We start from the raw sequence: 22,078 nt of genomic DNA, 5'->3' as shown, positions 1-22,078 counted from the left end.
AGTGAAAATGCTGGATCCTGGTAAAGCAGACGTAAGGATACTGGTAGAAGATCCTTTTGCTTTAGCTGTAGTTTGTGAACTAATTTGTGACTGGTACGAAGTAGTTCAAAGGCTGTCCCTGCATCAAGGATTAGAGTTTGGGTGAAGGGATCACTTGCTTAAATACAAGATCCAGATAAACTTCTGTACCACAAATACATACTGCTGTATTTTTATTTAGTGGAAGTGCCAAGTGTAAACTGAGGTTTAGGAATAAGATGGATGAATTGAGTTTAAATGCACAGCTGCCATTTAAGCCAGTTACATTATAGGTTCAGGCCTCTGAAAGGCTTTAAACCTATGCAGCGCTGTACTGTTTTTTTCCAGCCTCCTCACCTGTATTGATGGGCAAATTGTTGTGTGTGTTCTTTTTTAAAGTTAGAGCTACCTTGGGTCGGTTTCCTGATCTGGTTACAGCATGTATCGTACAGCGTACAGCGACATTTGAGGCAGGTGGTACCCCTCTTCCGGCTTCAGTGCTTGCTTAAGGTGATTGTGAAATGTTTAAAGGGCTATTACAGTAAAACCTAGGATCAGAACCCAACCGTACTAAAGCATTAGGAATCTTTATATGAAAGAGAGAGGTAAGGGAAGCCATTGTAACTTAGTTAAACGGCTGGGGTGGCTGAGAGAGGGTGGCTTCCCCAAGTTTGGAATGGGAGTCATCAGCAGTAGTAGGTTTAGAAAGTGGTAGTTCTTGGCGTTTGGTGACATGCCTCTTTCTTACCTTCTCAGTGAGTCATACCGTGTTGTAGAAAAGACGGCGGGTGTCAATGCAAAGAGAGAATAATCTGTAACGAGCACATCTTGTATGGATCTCCTATCCAGCATATTCTGCTCATTTCATAATTTAATTGTAAGATATTTGCACCTACGTATGTTACTTAGTTCTGTATCAAGGAAAGCCTTTCCTGTTACTTCAGTTACTCAGCGGTACTTCTGTAATTCAGATGTAATCCTGTTACAGTTAGATAAACAAATATATATATACATAATGATCACTTCCTTAGAAGTTTTTAATGCTCCACATCACAAATACAACATCAGGGCTTCCTATTGAGTTACGTACCTTCACTAAGCCCAGAGTGGTAGTTTTGTGCATTAAATTTTTGTGTATGCTGCACTGGCTTCCTTCTAGATAGATTTTGGTGCTACTATACTTAGTAGTCTAAATTCTGCAGCCTGTAGAAACAGGAAGGTCTGAAACACTGCATAGCACTTCTGTTTGTTACTAAGAATACCAGTGGGTTTATTGCTGGTAGAGCCTGAGGCGCTTTAGTGGCCAGTAATCTGGGGTAGTTTTAGTTTTAAGTAGTTTGGAAAAACATCAAGGATTGATAATGGCTTGTACTAAGTTACGTCTAGTTCATCATAAAACAAACATAAACGTGTGATAATGTTTTTGAACTGTTGGCATAGAACACGGGAGAAGCTTGAATGATTTGTAGAAGTTCAGAGGCACAAAAATGGGTGTAAGGCTGTAAACAGTCCAAAAAGAGACACCCCCCCAGCGCTTTAGGGCTGTGTGTAGACATTACCTGTGCTGCAATCTGAGCAGAGTGCAGAAGACAACCTTTCCTTTTGTTCCTGTCCATGGCTGTAACCTTTGTTTGCTGAATTTCCTTTTATTATTGCTGAGGAAGTTCAGCTGGGCTATATTGGTAATCAGCTGGGGGGGGAATGAGGTTAATCACCCCGCGTACTGTTGGAAGGCTGGCTGGGGAGATTTGAGCTTATGGAACAGTCATAATGGGACAGATAAAAGCAGGTCTCAGATAAAATACAGGTCTCTCTATCTTGAAGGAGGGAGTGCTTTCCAGAAACAGGGTGATAACAATTATGTTTGTAGTACTTTCGCTGTTTATATTTAATCTAGTACTCCCTGGGGAAATGAAACTTAGGAGACTCTTCTCTTTCCCTTTTTGTTGTTCTTTTACATTCTTGCCTTTAGGACGTTTCGGGTAGTTTGGACCAAATATTAGAACATATTTGAAGTCATGGCAAAAGATCATTGAGTTTCTGTATGTTTTCTGGAAAAATCATGCCTCAGTAGAGGAGGGGTCTCTGCTGAGGGCAAAGCAGGAGGAAGTTATGTTTCCTCTTGGGGAGTAGCTCAGAACCAGTCAGTGTGTGTGTTCCTTCAGCTACAGCACTTCTCCGCTTACCCAATGGGCTGCGATCAAGAGTGTGACAGAGGAGCACAAAATGAATGTATAGGAAGCCAGGTATATTCAGTTCTGCTGTTGATGAAACAATTAAAAAAGAAATGCTTTGTGAAAGCGCGACTCGGAATGCAAGAGCTCACAGTTTAACTTGGCCTTCATCTTGGAAGAGGCCCTGTTATGGCAAAATCTGACCCAAAATGCGTGCTTCTGAAGGAATTAAATACAGTTGAACAACTTGAGAGGAAGGAGTGGAAGGGCAAATGGGTAGAAATATCTTCTTGAAAGCGGTTTGTTTCTTTCGTGTTTGGAAGTAAGCGTTACCCTGAGTTTTTTGCAATTCAAATGCAGAATTTTCTCATGCTAGTCTGAGAGGAGGAGGAAACAAAAGAAACTGGCAGAAAAGAAAGTGAAACAATCTCCTTCCTTCGTTTCGTGAGCCTAAAATGAATTCTACAGTAGTGAAGTCAAAGCTGATTTTAAACATTTTTAATTTGATTGTTGTAGATATGTATAGGCTTAATAATTTTCCAGAGTTTGAGGTCAGATGGTATCTTGTCTGTATTTCAGGCAGTTTATTTTTCTACAGACTGCCAGGAATTGAGCTAGATTTCAGAGGGGTAACTGGCACTGTACATTCAGAAAGCAGGGGAAACCAAGTCCCCTGTAACACCGGAATACTGAATAAATGACGTATGCTGAAATGATTTAAACAAGTGAATCACACCCCAGTTTGCAGACGCAGGTGAAACACTCTGCTTTTGTTGCCAGCCTGCCTGGAGAAGATTCTTGTTTGATTCCAGGTCTGGCAATTTGGAATGAGCCTGAGCTTGTGAATAAGACGTGCCATCCAGATTTCTAGAAAGATGCCACCTCAGCACTGATTCACTCCACTCTTGTGTTTTGTTTCCAACCATGTTGTTCTTTTTGGAGGTGCTCTGTTTCCCTCCTCCCGCTTCCCTCTCTGCCTTCTCTCACATGTAGATGGTCGGTATCTGTCAGAGGTCTCAGGAGATTTTTGAGATTGTCTCGGGTTTAATAGTGGTTTCTTCCTTTGTTTTACATCTTAAATTTCATTTGTTGGTTTACTTTGCAGTTCTTTGTGAGATGGCTGGCTTGGTTAGTATTGAGTATTGTACAGCAGTTTAGATTATTTTTTGTTTCCTAAATCATTTCAGCATTAAAGAGCAAAAGAAAAAAGAAAAAAAAACCAAAGTAAAACAACATTATTATTACACTTGCATTTCGGATTCTGAATTTCATTGTGGAATGGTTAGCTTTTTTTGTACAAAATATTCTTGTCTTAGGAAATTTCATGGCCTATCTTTATTCGTGTTTCTCAGGAATAAAGAATGTATCTGTGCTTTTTAACCTTAACTACTTACATTATTACACTCTCTTAATATGTAATGTTATCACAGTACACAATTTATTAGCTGGGTTATAAAGATAGGTTTTATTAGCAGTGTCCTTAAGTTGTTTTTCCCCATCTCATTTGTACATTTGATTAAAGCTTATATATTATCTTTGAATATATAACTATGTATTTTATTGAATGGATAAGATCAAATCATTTGAGCCTACTGTAAAATTTTTCTGGATTTTTTTTTAAAACCTTCTTGCAAAATATGAATTAACAATTTGACACTTAAAAAAAGCAGATCAAAACGAAGCCCCACTTTTCCTCCCAATGCCGGAGTTTCATGGTAGCTTTTAGCTGGAAATGGTGCCAAGAGGAGTTGTCCCCACCCTACTAGTTGTTTTTTTATTACCAGCTCCTGCTCCTCCTCCTCCCTTGTGCCAGCTTTATGTTAAGCTGGATTGGTTTTCTGGTTTTGTTCACTGCAGAGCTGCCCAAGGGAGGGAGCAGCCCGAGGAGTGGGAGTAAGTACCTGGGGTTGGAGGAAGGGTGTTATTGCTCCTGTTGGAGCTGGTGCCGACCTAATGCTGCTTTTCAGGGAACGTGGAAGTGTGGCCTTGGCGGACTCCAGTCAGGAGTTGAAGGGTGGTGTGGATGTCAGAAATGAACCAGAAATGAAAGTGGAACTGATGTGTGGGGTGTTTTTTTTTTTTTTTTTTTTGTTTGTTTGTTTTTTTACCCCTCTTCAGGTTGAGCAACTAAAACATAAGGAATAGTTTAGAATTTGAAAAATCTTCCTGTCCTTTTTCTCCTGGCTACATAAAAAAACTTCTCAGTAGAGTACAGTTTAAAGATAGTGACATCCTTTACGTAGCTGTAACATCTCCCCAGTCTGTAGAGCGAGGCTTTATATTGGTGGTCAGAGACTAGAATAACTTAGCCAACCTGTGGGGACTCTGGGCTCTTCTTACCACAGTGAGGCTTGAGCAACGCTGGTGCAGGTGGGCAGTAGTTCCTGCTTCCGAGCTAATAAGAATTACTGTGGGAAAGACAGTGACTGCAATCCAAAGGCAAATGCTATTTAATTTTTTTGACTTTTGGTCTAGAAATAAGAACCAAGGGTAATCAGTGCTTAGTAGAAAATAGTTGTAATAATAACTAAATATATTTGTGAAATAAATTACTTAGCCATTGGAATTAATTTAGTAATACTTTTTTATATATATTTTTCTGAAGGCTGTGATGCTGAGATTAACTTCATGAAAATTCTTGTGGGTTTTGTTTGGTTGTGTTTCTTTCATTTTTGAAAGATAATATGTATTTTCAATTTTGTCAATAGAAGCTTAAGATAACCATTTTTAGTACGTGCTTTGTGTCCTGAACTATTTTCTGATTTGTGTCTCTTTAAAGTAAGAGAGAGATAGTAACTACACTATGTAACCCGAAAAAAAAAATTACTGTCCTTTATACTGATAATATTCAGAAAGTTGTTTTTTTTTTTTTTTTTTTTTTTTTAATCAGACATTTTATTCTGATCCTTCCTTCTGGTTCTTATTACTTAAGTACAAAGTACATTGTAATACTTCTAATAGTTGTAATATTATTCCTTTTCTTCACTAAATGATAAGCTACTCATTTTTATGGGTTCTCTAAAACCCAGAAATTCCCATGAATCATGCTTTTACCTGCCAAATATGTAGGGAGACAGGAAAGAAAGAAACTCTGTATTCCCAAACTCTTACCTTGCTATAGTTTTATAAAATTTATTTTCTTCAATGTCTGATGTTTCATTCTCATAATTTTTTATTGCTATCTCAAGGTTATTTAAAAACAAAAGTAAACGTAAGTTTGTATTATAGATTCCCCCTTCATTTTCTATGTTAGTAAGAGTAATTCCTTACAAACAGACCCACTTATTCATGCTTAGCTTCCCACTGGAAAAACAATCTTTGCGTTGTCTCCAGCATAGAGCTCAGATGATATACCACCTAAAGGACTGAGGTTTAGATAACTTTAGTTATAATCTGCAGCTAAACAAAATAATTACTATTTGTGGGGGCTTTTGGCTAAGCAAAATCTTACTTAATTGATGGCAGTTAACTTATATGAGAATTGTATGTGTCAGAAATATGCTTAAGTATCTATGGATACATGTGATTGGTCAGGTTTATTTTTAATACTTTGAGCTGTATCTCTAAATACTTTTTTTTTTTTTTTTATCAGTTAATAAAATGGAGCTTGCTTGCTGGAAACTGAATTAGTTTTCTCCGGTGGCTAATTTGAGCCGTATGCTTATTGAGTGGTATTTTTTAGATGTGTTAATTTTTTTTTTCCAGTGTAGTTGCAGACATCTTGGTTCTTGGTTTTTTCAGAAAGCCAAAAATAGGAAGGGAAGAAAAAAAGCAAGCTGTTGGCAGGTTTATCACTGAGTGTTTTTTACCATGTTCTGCCATTTTTCTTCTCTTCATATCTCCTCCTTTTTTAAATAGAAATGAAGATGATCAAAATTTTCATGGGTTATACTTCAATACAGAATGTATTAGGAAAATTCACTTACACCTGTGGGGAGAACATCCTTCTTACAATAATTCATAGTTACACTTTTCTTTAGAGAGGTTTATTTTAATGCATTGTCTGCATAGAGCTTTGATATTTTTCCTTCAGGATAAAAATGTCCATCATTATTTCTTCAGTAGACAATCAGCTACGATCCTTGCCTGCACAGTGGATTTAAAATCAACTGCAAATTGCTGAAGAATTGCACTTCAAGTGGTCTCAAGAGACAGGAGAAGCAGGTCTTCACTATAATGGAAGAGGCCAAGAGCTCAAAGAATGGAAATCATGACCCAAGGAAGTCTGTCCGTCTTGTCTGTGAGGAAGGCAAAGCAGTCAAAGTTACAAATAATCAAAATTATAAACATAATAGAAACGACAAATCTGTGAAGGATGTTGGGAGAAGTTCTCCAAGTGGGAATAACAGCAAAAAAAGTAAACAAAATGATGTTTGTTCTGAAAAACAAGGAGAAAATAAATCATGCAAAGTAAATAGTTGTATTCCTGGAGCTAAAGATGTGGGGTCAAATGTTCAGGATCGAAGTCATGGAAAAGCAAAAAAATTTTCTAATTTATCAGCAGCAGCGGAAAACCTGAAACAGGCAAAAGCTCAACCAGTGGGAGAAAACTTTCCAGGCTCCCATGTTTCGGGGAACGGGGTCAGCATGGAAAGCTTAACAGCTACACAGAAAGGGAAACTGGTGTTGGAAAATCCACTGGGAATTCCTACTTTGAAGACTGGTGTTGATCAAACTGGTGATCCTGGTAAGACTGCTTCGGATCAAAGGAAGATGGAACATAAGCCTGATGACGTCAGTGAGTATTATTCAACACTACTTTATTCAATTTTCTTCTGGTAAAATTGTTAACAATCTGAAATGGGCTTTGAAATGTTTCTATTTGCGTATGTTTTTTCACACAGAGTAAGTTGCTGCTAGCATTTAGAGAGAGCGTACTATTAATACAAACGTATTACTTAAAGAATAAGAGACTATGATAATAGCTGTCCTTTTTTCTCATGTCTAAGACCTAAACATCTTTGCAAGATACTTAGTGTGTGTAGGTTTCAGGCAATTTTGTGAATATAGTGAATTGGGAGGGGGGAACCTTTCGTAATAACATTGCCACTTACGGAAATGCCAGCTATTACTGCTTTTCAGAAAGATCAGGAGAAAAATCTGCAAGAAAAGTTCTTTTTTTTTTTTACAGGGAGGGGGAAAATATTTACCTTTTTTTCTGTGATTATCGTGCTCTTTTTGTTACTAAAAATGTTTAAAATATGTTTTGGCAGATGGCTTTTCAATTTAGGGAGGTCTGGAATCCATACCATCCATCAGTAGTTACCCTTTCTTATACGTATTTTTACGTATTATTATACCCAGTTCTTATACGTATTTTTCAATTTCTGAATTAAATATACGGATCAGGCTTTGTCTCACTTCAGGTTAACTCCTTAGTTTAGGATTTGTGACAATTTTTCAAATTGCAGTTTTTTCTAATAAAAAAGCTGTTTTAAGACGGCGTGCCAGCGCAGACCTCCTGTTTGAAGTATTTCCCACTATCGCAACAGCTACAGCAGTTGCTTGTATAGAAATACTAGGAAGATATTAAAAGTGCGTATTTTTTTGAATATCTTAATAAAATTTAACAAGAAAAACAAGTTGAAATGGCAGCATCCTGTGATCAGTCAGCTCTTTGTAGACCACCATCAGGTACTGTCGGGACCATCTGTCACTGAGAAACCAGAACTCGAAAACTTGCTCAGTTTTGATTCCTAGCTAATCTGGGGGCACAGAACACATTTGAAAGGAAAGGAAAAAAAAAAAAAAAAAAGAGAAAAACAAAACAAACCTCAAATAACCCTCACTTTTGTTGATGTAAAAACTACTGGAGTAATTTAAGATGTAGATGCTTGTACAAATTAGTGGACTACGAACAATTCATAGGCATGTGGAGGAACTGGCCTTTCGGAGTTGACCTGTGTGTTTGTGAGCAGCAGCGTTCCAGAGCTTGGTGGCTGCTGGCCGTGGGCGGCAAGGTGTCACTGTGTGTTCTGATGCAGCTCCAGCAGCATTCTAAATCGAGGGCTGGAAGTGCCTGATGACAGGCTCTGTAAGATCATTTGGGTGAATGTCTTTAAGGCAGTTCTATGACTGTTTTCCTTAACAGAATGTATTGTATAAAACAAAAATTTTAAGCCTAATACTTCTTATTTCTGTTATAGTAGAGCATCAGGATCTCGCGTACTCTGTTCTGCATAACAAAAAAAACCCCTTCCTTGCCTTGAAGAACTTAACAGAGGCCGTGAAGTTATGACAGAAACACAAAATGAATCTGCCTCTTTTTTTTTTTTCTCTTTTTGGTAACACTCTTAGTAGCAGACTAGTCTCTAAAGTCTCTCCAAAATACTGGTTAATATGCTGGAAAGATTCTAACATCTAAGGTGATTTTAGCCAGCCTTTGGACAAAAAACTGAGTGGAATGTAGCTCTAATTTGCGTCCGGCTCCTTAGTGGGATGTTCTTAACTGCTCTGTACTTTCACTTTTCCTTTCCTTGAGTTACTCTGAAGAAAATGACTGTTTCTTTCTCTAGGTAAAATAAAGAATTCTGAATCAACTAAGGAACATACTTTGGAAGCTGATTATTTAGAAAACACTGCTGTTATTGACGAATCTAATCTGACAGCTGAACAGCAACTAGGATTGAAACAAGCTGAAGAACGTCTGGAAAGAGATTATATTTCCCGACTTGAAAAAGTAGGTTGATCAGATAAAAAAGAAAAGGGGTGTCTTCTTTCATTATCTTCACCATATTTCTACTTGGGTGGTATTTCTACTAGAGCCTGTTGCCTCTGTTTATTTTCTTCTTTATAATGAAACACTTTAGTGATCTAGGATACTGTCCCTAGTAGTTGACTACTCATTCATCATGGCAGATGAGGTGGATTGAAAACTTGGTGTTCTTTTTCTGGTGCATGTAGCCTTTGTGGAACAGTATTTTTTAATTCTACAGACCAAAGGATTTACAATTCCTTCACTTACCTAAGATTTTCTAGAAAGTCTGGTTATCTGGAAACTCAGAATACAGGATCAAAAGGAACCTTGTTCTATCTTCAGTGTATTAGCCTTCCGCCAGTCTGCATCACCTGTATTGAAGACGACTCCTTAAAAATGTTGGTCTAAACTGTTCTTAGTATTATCTCCAGTGAAACAAATTTCAAAGTCAGTAGAGGTAACCCAGAATTTTTTCTTAGTGTCTAATGTAAGTGTCTCTTGCAGCATTTTAATCCCTCATATGTTGTCCTAGGAAAATAAACATAAGTTTATTACTTTTTTCAGCAACTTTCTACACATTTGAATATCATTACCGTTCCTGCATTCTTGTCTTCCTCAGACTTGGTCTTTGTTCTTTGGTCTCATGGGGTTTTTAGTTACTGCTTCATTCTTGTTGTTCTTCTGTAGCCATCCACCATGTAACTGGTATCCAAAATTGGACATGCAATTTCAGCTGAGGTCTTACATATAAATAGGAAAGCTGGCTTCATCTGTCTGAAACGAAGCATTTGTTTTTAGGGTATCTGCTTTTTTAGCAGCAATATGATGTTGTCTTGTAGTTTGACCAGCAATGTTCCCCATAGCTTTTTCCTAAGAAATGCCCAATCAGGTGTTTCCAGCCCTGTATTTTCTGCAGTTGATAATACCTAAGGAGGAATGATACTTTGCTTTTATATTATTTAATTGTAGCTTATTTATTCCATTTCTCTAATTTGTTGTGATCACTGAATTTTTGTCATCTTGCATCTTCTGTAACCTCTCCCAACTTGGTATCTTTTGCATTTGTAGTCAGCATTGCATTTTGAGCAACCTGGTCTAGTGGGAAATGTTCCTGCCCATGGCAAGGGTGTTGGAACTCAATGATCTTTAAGGTCCCTTCCAACCCAAACCATTCTATGATTCTGTTGCATTTTCTAAGTCTTCAATGAAAATACGAATTTTTCGGACCCCGGAAGGCACATGCTTTTAGACTGGGGGTGAACCAGTCTAGGTGTGTGTGCTCCGAGGGCAGTTCTCTAGTGGTTTTGCTCCCACCTTGGTGTTCTTTATTTAGATAGTATTTATGGTCTCGTTTTGAGACTGATACTATGACAAGTGACAAAAACTTCAAGATACAACATCTGCTGCTGCTTCTTCAAGCCTTATGATTTTATCTTTACAAAAGCAACCCTAAAATTGGTTTAGTGCAACTTGTTTATAGCTGATCAGTTTGTTACCTATGACCTCTTTTTATGTGATTATTAATATCTTAATTTATTACAGTATTTTTCTGGGTGCTAATTCTGACTGGTCTTTTAATTCCTTGGCTCATCCTCTTTAGCCTTTTAAAGATATTCTTAAGTTTCTCTTTCCTAGTGATCTGGAACTTTCCCATTCTCTTGAGAGTTTTTTAAATCCAACTGGCTCTGAGATGGATTAGCTCCCTGAATATCCAAGCACAAATTTCATGAGGCCTCACTTGTTTGGATGCATCTATCTTACACAAATAGTAGTATGTAGCTTTGTGTTAGGCATAACTAGATTATTAATAAAGGCAAAGTAAAAGGCATTACATGATTTAACCTTTCTGCCAACATCTGTTGACATAGCACTGCAGATCAGTATTGTAAAGAAATACCCAATTTTTAAAAATATTATTACTGCTGATAATCACTCAGTTTTAGAAGGATGGTAAACTATTTTTATCTACTTCAGTCATCGGGTATCGAATATTTGAATCTTCTGAGCTAGCTAAGTGTAACTCTTTAAGTTGTTTTCCAAATGGATGTTTAATTTCGTCTTACTGGTTGTCTGTCTCATAGGAAATAAGGGTGAAGAGAATTAGTAATAAAAGCATAATGACCATGTTATTTTAAAGTTATGTTTACCCTACAGTTGGAGGGTATCACACCTTTTTTATTACTTTTTTCCAAAACTAAAAAGATCAGACTCAGTAAGTGGAAAAACTTGCCCACATTTAGCAGTGGTTTAGGTTTCCGTGTAGTAAGTCAAATTTGTTTAACTGATCTATAGTCCACCTTAGTGTCTCAAAATGGTGTTCTCCATTCATTGTTATGTCACTGCTTAAACATCTGGTGTTTTCAGTATACTTTTCGGTTTTAGTAAATATAGATGTATTAGAATTAGGATGAAAATGTTAAGCAGGGTTTTTTCTTTCCTGGCTATAACCGATAGCAGTTACCGGAAAAACTCTTACAAGTCCAGAGGAAAACTAAGGCTTTTTGTTGGGGCCCTTTTATCTTTGCAGTGAGCATTTCAAAAGGTTTCCAGTCTCTCTATAGCTATGTTTTATTAGAGCAAGAAAATATAACTCCAGGATGAGATGGATTAAAGTGAGGTATTTGTGAACAACCCCTCATCTTTGCAGAGGTGGTCCTTTCTGCCTTTCAGTCTAGTAGTTCTTGGTGGCTTCCTGGTTGAATACACTTCACAGTATCCCCTCTTGGACCCTAGGGAAGCAGTGAGTTCCACCCCCCATCATCTCCTGAGGCTTGGCTGCTTCTTTGAGACCCTCGGGGCTCTCCCAGGTGGCAGCTCTCCATTTGTGTACTCCCTCTCTCCCAGCCTGTCTGTACAAAAAGGTGCTTGCTCTGCATATTTCTCCAATTCTGGGCATCCCAAATTATCCATCAAAATGGAATAATCTTACCCCTTATTGGAGGATCTCACTTTATCCAGAGTACAGTCAGTCATTAGTAAGTCAGAAACTGGCTATCTTCCTCCTTGTTGGCCAGCCGCACCCTTTTTAATAGAACAAAAAATGCAGTACTTGCAGAGTCCGCTGCGAATATGCTAGCCAAACAACAACACCATCTGTCGTAACACGTATACTAGATAATATGATGAATACTTCCCATTTTCTCATCAGAGAAAGGAGGATAGATGCTGAGATTTAATAAATCCATAGTTATTAAAAGCTTGAGCTGACAAGGGAATGGCTTACTGGCCTTTAGGTCAGCCTTAAGAGGCATAAACTCTTCAGTCTTAATTTTGCCTCACTAAAATTTACTGAGAAGTGTAATATTCAAGTCATCTCACTTCCTTTCCTCATTTTCCCCACTTGTCATATGAGTAAAATTCCATTTCCACTGTGTTTTTTGAAAATTACTCAATGTTTGCAAAGCACCTTGACATTACAAGTGTTACATAATTGTTAAATACAATTTATTATTCAAAGAAATGAGTTTTTCAGACACTATTGGCAGAAACATTTTCTTTTAATCTATGGCCATTTTTCCTCAGCGCTCCCCAGAATACACCAACTGTCAGTATCTATGCAAGCTCTGCTTAGTTCACATTGAAAATATCCAGGGAGCTCACAAGCATATTAAAGAAAAGCGTCATAAGAAAAATATAATGGTAAGTTAACAAATAAAATTTTGACTGATTTTTTTTTTCTTTTTTTTCTTCTGAATTTTTTTTTTTTTTACGGATTTTTTTTTTTGTTGTTATGTGGTATGTTTTCTTTGGACATCTTCATTTAGGTGAAAAAGTTTGTGTGCTGAGCAGAGATTCACAAATTTCTGTTGCTCGTTTTCTGGTTGAGAGGAATGGCTTGATGGTCTGTCCAGGCAGAGAGGAAAGAACATTTTTGGTCATTGCTTCTAAATTAGTGTCTCTGAGTAGTGGGCAGTTCATCATACTTTTAGTAACAGAATGCAGGGTAACTTAGGTGAGAAACTTAGAGTATCGTTGGTAGCAGGGACTGGAGGTGGGGTTGGAGATGTTGGTTTTCTGGTTTCCCTTTTGTCTGCCTTCTGAAGTTTTCATCTACATCCTTTCTGTGATGGGTGAGTGGAGTGGATAGTATGTCTAGACTAAAAAAAGAGAGTTAAAGTAAGGAGGGATTTAGTTCCTGAGTCGCTCATCGTCTCCCTGGGTTTATGTACGTGTTAAATATGAAGAACAGTTCTAAGGCTCTCAAAGAAATAAACAGTTTCCTTATCGGATGCTGTGGTGTTACTGTTTGCTTTGCTTTAAAGAACTGTTACAAGCATGAAATCCAATAAAAGGCGCACAGATTTTCTTGCCAACCCATTTTTGTAAATACTGGTGAAGAGCTACAAATTCCCCAGTATTGTGATTCAGAGTTTGTCATTCATGTGCTTTAAACTACTCTTCCTGCAGCCATTCCCCAAAATTCAGTCAATTACTCCTGTTTCCATGTATTTCTTACCATACTTCTGTTTGTAATTAACGCTTTAATTCTATCATATATGCAAACCATCACCTGGAAAACTCTGAATGCCATAAATCCACTACATCTCAGAAAGAAGCATTTTTGTATTATGCTCAGTTATTATTTGTAAAGGATTCTGGTTCTCTTGCTGTCTGCTAAATTGCATCATGGAAAAAAAAATGTAATAAACCGGCAACAAACCAGCCCCTTGTTTGATATGGAAACACTTTTGTATCATGCTTTTCATCTGGGCATGGAGATAAGAATTGAGGAATGAAGTTTCTTTACCACTGAATGGAAGTGCTAGAGGACAGGGAGTGCTTTCAGTTTTTGACACTTGTCTTCAAATAGCTTTATGTTGTGTGCCATGTTACAGTGATAAGAGGTATGTAACTAAATGTTACTTCACAAAATACACCTATTTACAGCTCTAACTATGAGATACATGACTATCAAATAAGCTTAGCAGCAGCTGTGGCTTCCCCACTCAAGAAAAACTCAAGAAAAGCAGTGACATTAAAAAACCCACAGCCCTTAAAAAGGCGCATATTCTTTTTTATGTTAAATTTGTTCAAATAAGAGCGGAAGAGTTGAGAGATGCAGCCTAGAACTAACCAAACATTTTCATACTGGACTCTGTTTTCTTAGTTCATTTTTTTTTCTGGTTGTTATTTATTTCTGTTGTCAGTCACATATTTCATTTAGTTGATGAATTTCTGAAACAAGTGAGTGTTGTACTTACTCCGAAATGACTTGATGCATCTGACGTATTTCTTGCTGTTGGATTAAATTGATAATAACTTAGTGCACTAAAAATAGCACTTTCTGGCACCAGCTGTGTAGGCAGCAGCAGAACTCAACTTATCAAAATTTCTTGGAGCTAGGAATACTTTTTCTGCCTCTCATATCTTCCCTTCAAATACAATCCACTCTGAAAAAAATATGTGAATCCAGAAAAGCTTTCTCAGCTCAGTTACTTTTATTATGTAGGAACAATTACGGCTTTTCATTTCCTTGGATGAATTCTGTTTCAGAACTGTCAGAAAATGTGGTTCAGGAATGTAACACAGCAGATTTCCTCCCCAAGTTGCCAGCTGTGAAACAACACGTTCTTTTAAACACTGAGCATCTACTGTCATTTCTGTGAGCCTTACTGGTACGTTTGCCAGTTAGACTGGACAGAGTTCCTACCTTTGAAAGTGTTTGGTCAGGACACCATGTAAATACAAGAACACAAACAGCAACAGTATGTTCTGATATCATGCAACAGTATGAGATAACCTTTTTCTCTTAAAATATCAGTTTTTACTTTTATCATCCAACAATTATTCAGGAAAAACAAGAAGAAAATGAGCTGCGTGCCCTCCCACCCCCCTCTTCTGCGCAGTTGGCTGCTCTGAGTTTTACACTCATTGAGGCAGCAAATGAACAAGGCATATCAGATGATGACTTCAGAATTCGTCAAGAAATTGTAAACGAGATGGAGAAAATTATTCAACAGCCCTTACCAGGTATTCATAGTAATTCTCCATTTTCTTTAGGTGAAAATTTTTCATTTTTACACAGATTTTGATGCCAACATTAATGGTGAATTAATGCATTTGGGGTTACATTATCTTTATATTATACAAAAATAATATGTACAGGCATTTTAATAGAGACTAGCAGTTGATGTAAAAGGAGCTAACAAACCTACAAAAAGAGGCAAATATGATTGTGCTCACTTTTGCTTCTTTCTGGTATGTTTTTATTGAAGCTTTTGGTCTTCTTTAACATGATGATTTCTGATGAAGATTGGAAGTTTCCAGGGCATGAAATATTTCCTTCCTGGTCATGTTTAAAGCCTCAGCCACTGAGGATCTCCCTCAGGCTCTAGTCCTACAAACCTTTCCACCTATGCCTTACCTAGCATTACTGAGTGTCTGTGCCTGTTACAAGTAGAGATTTTTTTTTTCACTACACTTAATTAAACTAATATAAATGTAGCAGGAGGGAAAATGAGAAGGAGTTTGAAATGTTTGAGTTTTGTTTTTTTCCTATTGGTCTTTCAGTTGTTTATAACATCTTTCAGGGCAGGTAAAAGTTGCATGAGGGAAATTTTTTTTTAAGCATGGTTTTAGGAAAAAAAAAATTAGACCTCAGCTATGAGTGATTTTGGTAAGAATATGAGACATTTACAGTACTTAATTGTGATTTGAAATACCTGCAGGTACTAATCAGTAACTGATTGTTAAAACAGGTCATTAAAATCAAGAAGGGTTATTGTTTAACAAATATTTATTCTCATGGATATTAAGTTTAATCCATCCTAAAATGGGGAGAGGTATTCTTTGAGATCAACTGTAGTTTCCCAGTGTCTCTTGAATTGTCTTAAATATGTCAAAATATTACTTTTACTAAGCCATGTATAAATATCATACCTAATCTGCCTTTTTCTTGATTGAGTGCTTTGTGTTGATTAAAAATAAGAATAATTTAAAAACCCCAATAGTCTTGAGTAGGTTAAATGCTTAGTCCCATTTTTTTGCTTTCGTGGGTCAATAAAGTTCAGTGCATTAATAAAGTTCATAAAAATTGGCTTGGTAAGTTGAATGGTAGTCTGCCCCCTCCTCTCCCTTCAGAATTACAGTGTGTTTCTTCAGTAGGACACTTAAAACATTCAAATCCAATTTATACTACTGTTGGAAAAATAAAATCGTATAAATAATGTAACAATAAGGTAACCTTTGACATTTACTTCTGTGCGTTGATTTCCCATCATCTCCTATAGTTAATACACTGGGAGTTTGAAAGCTGATTTGTGGAGCTATGGTAATGTTGACATTCTGTTAACAATGGTTTGGTTTTCAGTGAGTCTGAACAGAAGAAAGTATTAATAAATACATCTTCATTTAATTAAAGTATCAATAAGCTTTCAGTCTTTTTATTTCATCTATATTGAAACTGGGTTGATATTCTGTACTGTCCTTTTATTTTAGAAATACCTTCTTTTTCCCCTTTGCTCTGTAAAAATGCAGTGGTAAGAAGGATGTTATTTGTTTGCTGCAGGATGATCAGTTTTAGTTTTAGGAGCTGTATTAAATATATGCTTAAACATAAGTTGCTGAATAGAACAGAGGATTGTAGAGTGGAGGTTTGCTAATCTGTTTGCTCTCTAACATTGCCATATGTGGCTCCTAGTGCAAACTTCTGTTCAGACACACTATTGAGTTTTCCACTGATAGTATATTAGCGTAAGACAAAGCAAAATAAGATAATACTTTTACATAAATACTCATGAAAATTACTATGTTAGTGTTACTCGGCTGGCTGACTTGTTTGGGCTGATGAGCTGCTGTGGAGGTGTAGTAGTGGAGGAGGAGTCTGTAGTAGTAAAGGACAATTTTCTTTATTCCCCTTTTCAAAGCTTGCTATATTTTAGTCAATATGTTTTCCTAAGTTGTAAATTAAGAAAAAATTAATTCACGCACCATGTACAAAACATGGGATGTTCTGGCATGATTTTCTCTTGAGCTCGCATTAGAACTATGCAAAAATTCTTACTACTATGAAAAGCCATTGGAAGTAATTACGATTTTTTTTTATTATATATTTTTATTATTACACAGAAATTAATTTTGGGAGGGCTAGTTTCTAAGTAGTGAAAAATAGAGATTTGTTTGAAGCTGTGTATGTGTAAGATTTATTTTCAAGAGTTATTCTGTTGTGGTTCTGTTTGAGAGAGGTTGGTTAGAACACAAATAAAGGTACTAAGAAAAAATACAAGAAACCCCCTCTTGAAACCCCCTCTTGTGAGGCTGGTTGAACACTGGCACAGGTTGCCTGCAGAGGTTGGGGACTCTCCATCTTTGAAGATGTTCCAGACTCAACTGGACACAGTTCTGGGCAACCTGCTCTAGGGGACCCTGCTTGAGTAGGGAGTTGCATTTGGAAGGGATTGAGAATAGTCTCACTTTTCAGCTGACATAAATATGTTGGAGCCCTAATATATATTACAGGAATGTCTTCATCTGCAAAAGTTGTATCATGAAGTGGGTTACTCTTTATGGAGTGGAATGACATTTCTCATTATCTTATTGCTGAATAGTTACTTTCTAATTAGTTTAGATCTGTTGTACATCTTTGCAGATAAGGAACTGTGTTAACTATAAAAACACTTCCTAAATGGATAATATATTTTGTGTCTTGGATTATATTGAAGTTATGTTTTAAATGTGTGTTTCGTAGTGCATAGGAACTTGCTAATGTAATTAACAGATTGTAGCGCACATACACTCTTGTCACAAAATTTTTTACACAGAATTTGATGTTTTGCTAACTGCAGTGAAATCAAGCTGTAGTTAACAAAAGCTGTTAATTAAAATCATGCCCTGAGATGTTGGCAGTAATTAATATTCTGTATTTAATTTTATAGTAAAAACAAAACTAAGGCTGCATTGCAAAAATACTTTAAAACACCTTGAAAAATTTTGATGTTTGGTAATTACACTATTTGAATTATCTGTTTTCCTGTGATGCCGCGTTATGGAAACGATTAGCCTTCACAGGAGTGAGAAAGTGGTTCTATATTCATTAATTTGGGCGTAACACTTGGCAGGTACAGTATCTAAAGCAAGGTATGTGTCATCCATTGAAGAATAATTTATTTACTAGCTGTTAAGTAATTATGCTTCTCTCTCTTCCAGACTGTTCATTGAGGATGTATGGCTCCTGCTTAACTAGATTTGCTTTTAAGACCAGTGATGTTAACATAGATATAAAATTCCCCCCTAAGGTGCGTAGATATTATCTTGTATTAACTAAGAATGTTTGTTTTTTAACTCAAGTCCATCAACATTTATTTCTGTTCCCTTGCCTTTGTCTTCCATTGGGGTGTAGGGTGTTAGAGTAGCACAAAGCATATAATCTTTGATTTTGTGCAGATGTGCTATGAATCAAGCGGATAAAGTTTTTGTTGCTTATTAGATAACTTTAATTCTGGTTTTTTTGGACAATCTTATAGTAGCTTTGTTTTTTTTTTTTTTAATTTTTTGAGTAAGCATTGAAGCAATATGAAAATAGTTGGCTCTGGATAAGTGTGCTTTTAAGAGCTTATGATTCAGACAATAAAATCTTGTAGGTCTTTGTTCCCTCCCTCTCAAGGTAGGGCTAAAGTGACAATTTTCCTTTTATGTTTTAGTCATTTGCAATTAGGTGTCACATCCCAGTTTACCGTGGCACAAAATTCCTACAGAGCAGTATAACTTAACTTTAAACACTGAAGTTGTTGGTTCATGTTTATTACGTGATATTAGCAGCACGTCCTTGTTAGAGCCACAACTGCTGAACTTGCTTTTTTTTTTGCGTATACGTGCTCCAGTGGAATTCAAGGTACCTATTTTGGGTACATACGTATGCATAACATTTGGAAATAAGATTTCAGTTAGGAAGTGAAACAGCCCTTTTTTAAACAATTGCATGGGGAGTGTACCATGTCACTTTTTCACAAAGGTGGACCTAATTTTTAGCTTTTTTTGACCTGTTTACAGCTTACCTTTGAAACACCACTTGAATTGGTTTCTGGGGAGAAAAGAAGACACGTTTAAAAATTATAACCTTTAAAAACCCTTGGGAAAGTACTGACATTAAATTCCTTACTGTTGTGCATTTCTAGTGGCGTATGTTGACATTAAATTGTTGAATATATGGCAAAGTATTTTGTTTTAACTCTATGGAGTCTGTTAATGTGGAACTAGAACAGAAGTATTAACTAAAAAAGCTGTAGGCTAAAGGAAAGCTGGTTCAGATGTTTACTAGTACCTTTTTTCATGGTACGGACAGATACAGTTAACTTCTTCATTAATACTGACATATGATTTCACTTCTGTGAAAGAACATAGTGTTACTAGTTGTGCAACCTAAGTAGTTTTAAATGAGCTGTAGAATAATATAGGTTAGTCTGAATGACGTAACCTGCTCTAATTCTGCCATTTTAGATGAGTCAACCAGACGTTCTGATACAGGTGCTTGAAATCTTGAAGAACAGCGGTGAGTTTTAGTTGTACCGCATTTCTATTTAATTAACATTCCAACTGCTATTCAGTTGTTTTCATGCTTAATTTTTCTGTTAACTTACAAAAATAGATTAGTTTTCAACCAAAATATCTGAGCTGCTTTTATGAATGTGATTTTTATGAATACCAGTGCTTGTGTAAGTGAGAGATGAGAACCTGCAGCTGGAGAGTGGCAGCCCAGGAAGCCCAGTTCAGATCACCAGGAGTTATGGTAACACTGTGAGATACCAGCTTAAAAAGTATTTTAACTTTGTAGGGGAAATTCCAAGCAGCAAACCCAGCAGCCAGTTTTCCACTTGCATATGAACATCAGTGAGAACTATACAAGACTTCTGAAACTAGTGGTCTCCTTGATCTGTCAGGAAGTTATCTAACCCTGTAATCCACTCCTCTTGAACCAAGTGATGCAAGTAGCATTGCATTTTTTGATCCTTCAAGAAATTTTAATAGGTCACCTCCATAAGTGGTTCTCATACTATGCTGATGGTTTGCCAGAGATTCAACCTTGTGTCTTTAAGTGCTGTAAAGACACTAAGTTTCTAGAAGAGATGCCAGCCCAGTTTCCTAACAAGGATTTTTCTTTGTTTTGTTTTGTTGTTTTTTTTTAAGTGTAATAGTTTTTTTTTTTAATATATAGTTTTAAAGACACAATTGGGAAAACTAAAAGATGTTCATACGTATCGTTTTTTTTTCTCCTTACTTAGCTGTCTACTCAGATGTGGAGTCAGATTTCCATGCCAAAGTTCCTGTTGTCTTTTGCAAAGATGTTAAAAGGTACATGACATTGAAAAGGATTTTTAATGAGATACCAGTTTCTACTATGTGTTCATAACAGGTGCTTGCCTGCATTCCTGACAAGAAGTATTAATGTAACATTTAGCTAACATTCATGTTAAAGGGGAATTGCTCATACTCAAAAATACAATCTAGAAAGAAAGCTTAGCTTTGATTTTGTGCTTCGTAGAGCTCATTAGTTGTAGGAGTCTGAAAATGCCAGTTCTACTTTTAGTTAAAGAGGGGAAAAGTGGAATGATTTTCAGTTGATACTAAAAATTTCTGCCAGTGGTTTAATCCAAGGCTTTAAAAACATTTTATAAGATACACATTACCAGTAAGGATACATCATCTGACAGTTCCAGTAAATTCCTAAGAAGTAGCAACCTCTAAAATGAAACAGGCTTATTATATGATGCCCACATTGCTTTGACTGGCTAGAGGTATGTGATTGAAACTCTGGGGAAATAAATGCAGCAAGGGTGGGCATATCTTTTCCTGTGTTTGTAGATTATGCAAATGCCTTGTTAAGTACTAAGAGAATAAAAATAATTATTCTGAGAAGCAAATGGAAAGTTTTTACAGAAGCTGTTTTGTGGACTTATCAGCTCTTTAACATGCAGCAGGCCTGTGGGGGTTGTTGGTTGATTGATTGATTGATTGATTGATTTGGTATGTGGAAGGTAAACGCAGAGTTCGAGTTGTGTAAGATTGCACAATTAAGTAAAGGCAGAACTTAGAGCAAATGCTTAATGCTGTTTTATATTTTTAGCTGTAATGAACTTCAGTAAGTTCTAGATCCACCTGATGAGTTAATAGTAAATAAAATATAATTACATTCTGTAGCTTCCATTTAAGAAGTTCAAGTTCTTACATAAGGAGACGCTGATGCAGATTTTTGTTATGGTGGATGTGATGCCCCACATCCCTTCTGCCCCAAGCATCATCTGTATACACAAGACAATAACTCTTTTTTTTCTGTTTTGTGTTTGTAATTACAGTGGTTTGACATGCAAAGTAAGCGCTAGAAACGATGTGGCTTGCCTTACAACTGACCTGCTGGCTGCACTTGGTAAACTGGAGCCTGTCCTTATTCCCTTGGTTTTGGCTTTCCGCTACTGGGCTAGAGTAAGTTTATAAATATTGAGGAGCATTAAATATGCTTATTTCCTCTTTTTAAGTACTGCATACAATGTAATGTATAATATCCCATGAATATATTTGTAGAAAAGAACTTCGTGCTGCTAGTTCACTTCTTACTGAACAGACCAGAATGAGACTGAACATTTTGGTGTGAAACTGTAGATATATATGAAGCTTCCACTATTCTGTTAGCAAGCTATTATGGTTGTTCCTTACGACCTTAACTAGTTAATTGATCCTTGAAAAACTTCTCAACTGGGCTATCGGGTCTTGCAAACTTTCTGCTATTGAGGTCAGAGTGAAAAAAATTAACTTGCTCGAAGAAGGGTCTGTTGTCACACCCTGCTGTACTTCTTACAGACATAAATGGCGGTCACAGGAACCAAGTTACAGTGTTCACCACCTGTGTGGTGGTGAACCTAACTGTCTTTTCATTCAGTCCTGAAATTGCTGCCAGGCCATACTTGTCATGTCTTGGCTTTACTGAAAAATCAGTTGCATGGTATTATTATTGTTGCTTCATTTAGCAAATTGGTTATACAAAAATTCCTGGTTTACAACATATAAGTAGCAGCAGTAGAAACTACAAAGAACTGCTTAAAGTCTAATATGTTTATTACATCTTGAGTTCCCATAGAAGACATCAGTATCAGGTAACAGCCAGATGCATAGAATCCCCATCTGCATACGTGGCAGATTGCACAATAACAAAAGCCTGATAGTTGACTGAAATTCTAGATAGGAACATGAATGTGTCTCA

At 36.6% G+C, this 22,078-nt stretch overlaps 1 protein-coding gene across 1 annotated transcript in view; it reads left to right on the top strand.

The window, feature by feature from the left end:
* TUT4 (terminal uridylyl transferase 4) overlaps nt 1–22,078 on the top strand; it is a 49,293-nt gene that overhangs the window by 2,502 nt on the left and 24,713 nt on the right. Inside the window, exons 2-9 of the mRNA XM_074151706.1 lie at nt 6,255–6,930; nt 8,708–8,871; nt 12,412–12,528; nt 14,682–14,859; nt 18,034–18,122; nt 19,324–19,375; nt 20,106–20,175; nt 21,177–21,303. Coding sequence (XP_074007807.1) covers nt 6,369–6,930; nt 8,708–8,871; nt 12,412–12,528; nt 14,682–14,859; nt 18,034–18,122; nt 19,324–19,375; nt 20,106–20,175; nt 21,177–21,303 — 1,359 coding nt within the window. The 5' untranslated portion in view covers nt 6,255–6,368. The remainder of the gene's footprint in view (nt 1–6,254; nt 6,931–8,707; nt 8,872–12,411; nt 12,529–14,681; nt 14,860–18,033; nt 18,123–19,323; nt 19,376–20,105; nt 20,176–21,176; nt 21,304–22,078) is intronic.

This window comes from Numenius arquata, chromosome 8 (assembly GCF_964106895.1).
Source record: "Numenius arquata chromosome 8, bNumArq3.hap1.1, whole genome shotgun sequence".
Classification (NCBI taxonomy): Eukaryota; Metazoa; Chordata; class Aves; order Charadriiformes; family Scolopacidae; genus Numenius; species Numenius arquata.
The sequence above is the reverse complement of the archived record's forward strand: the minus strand, read 5'-3'. Positions and strand labels throughout refer to the sequence as shown.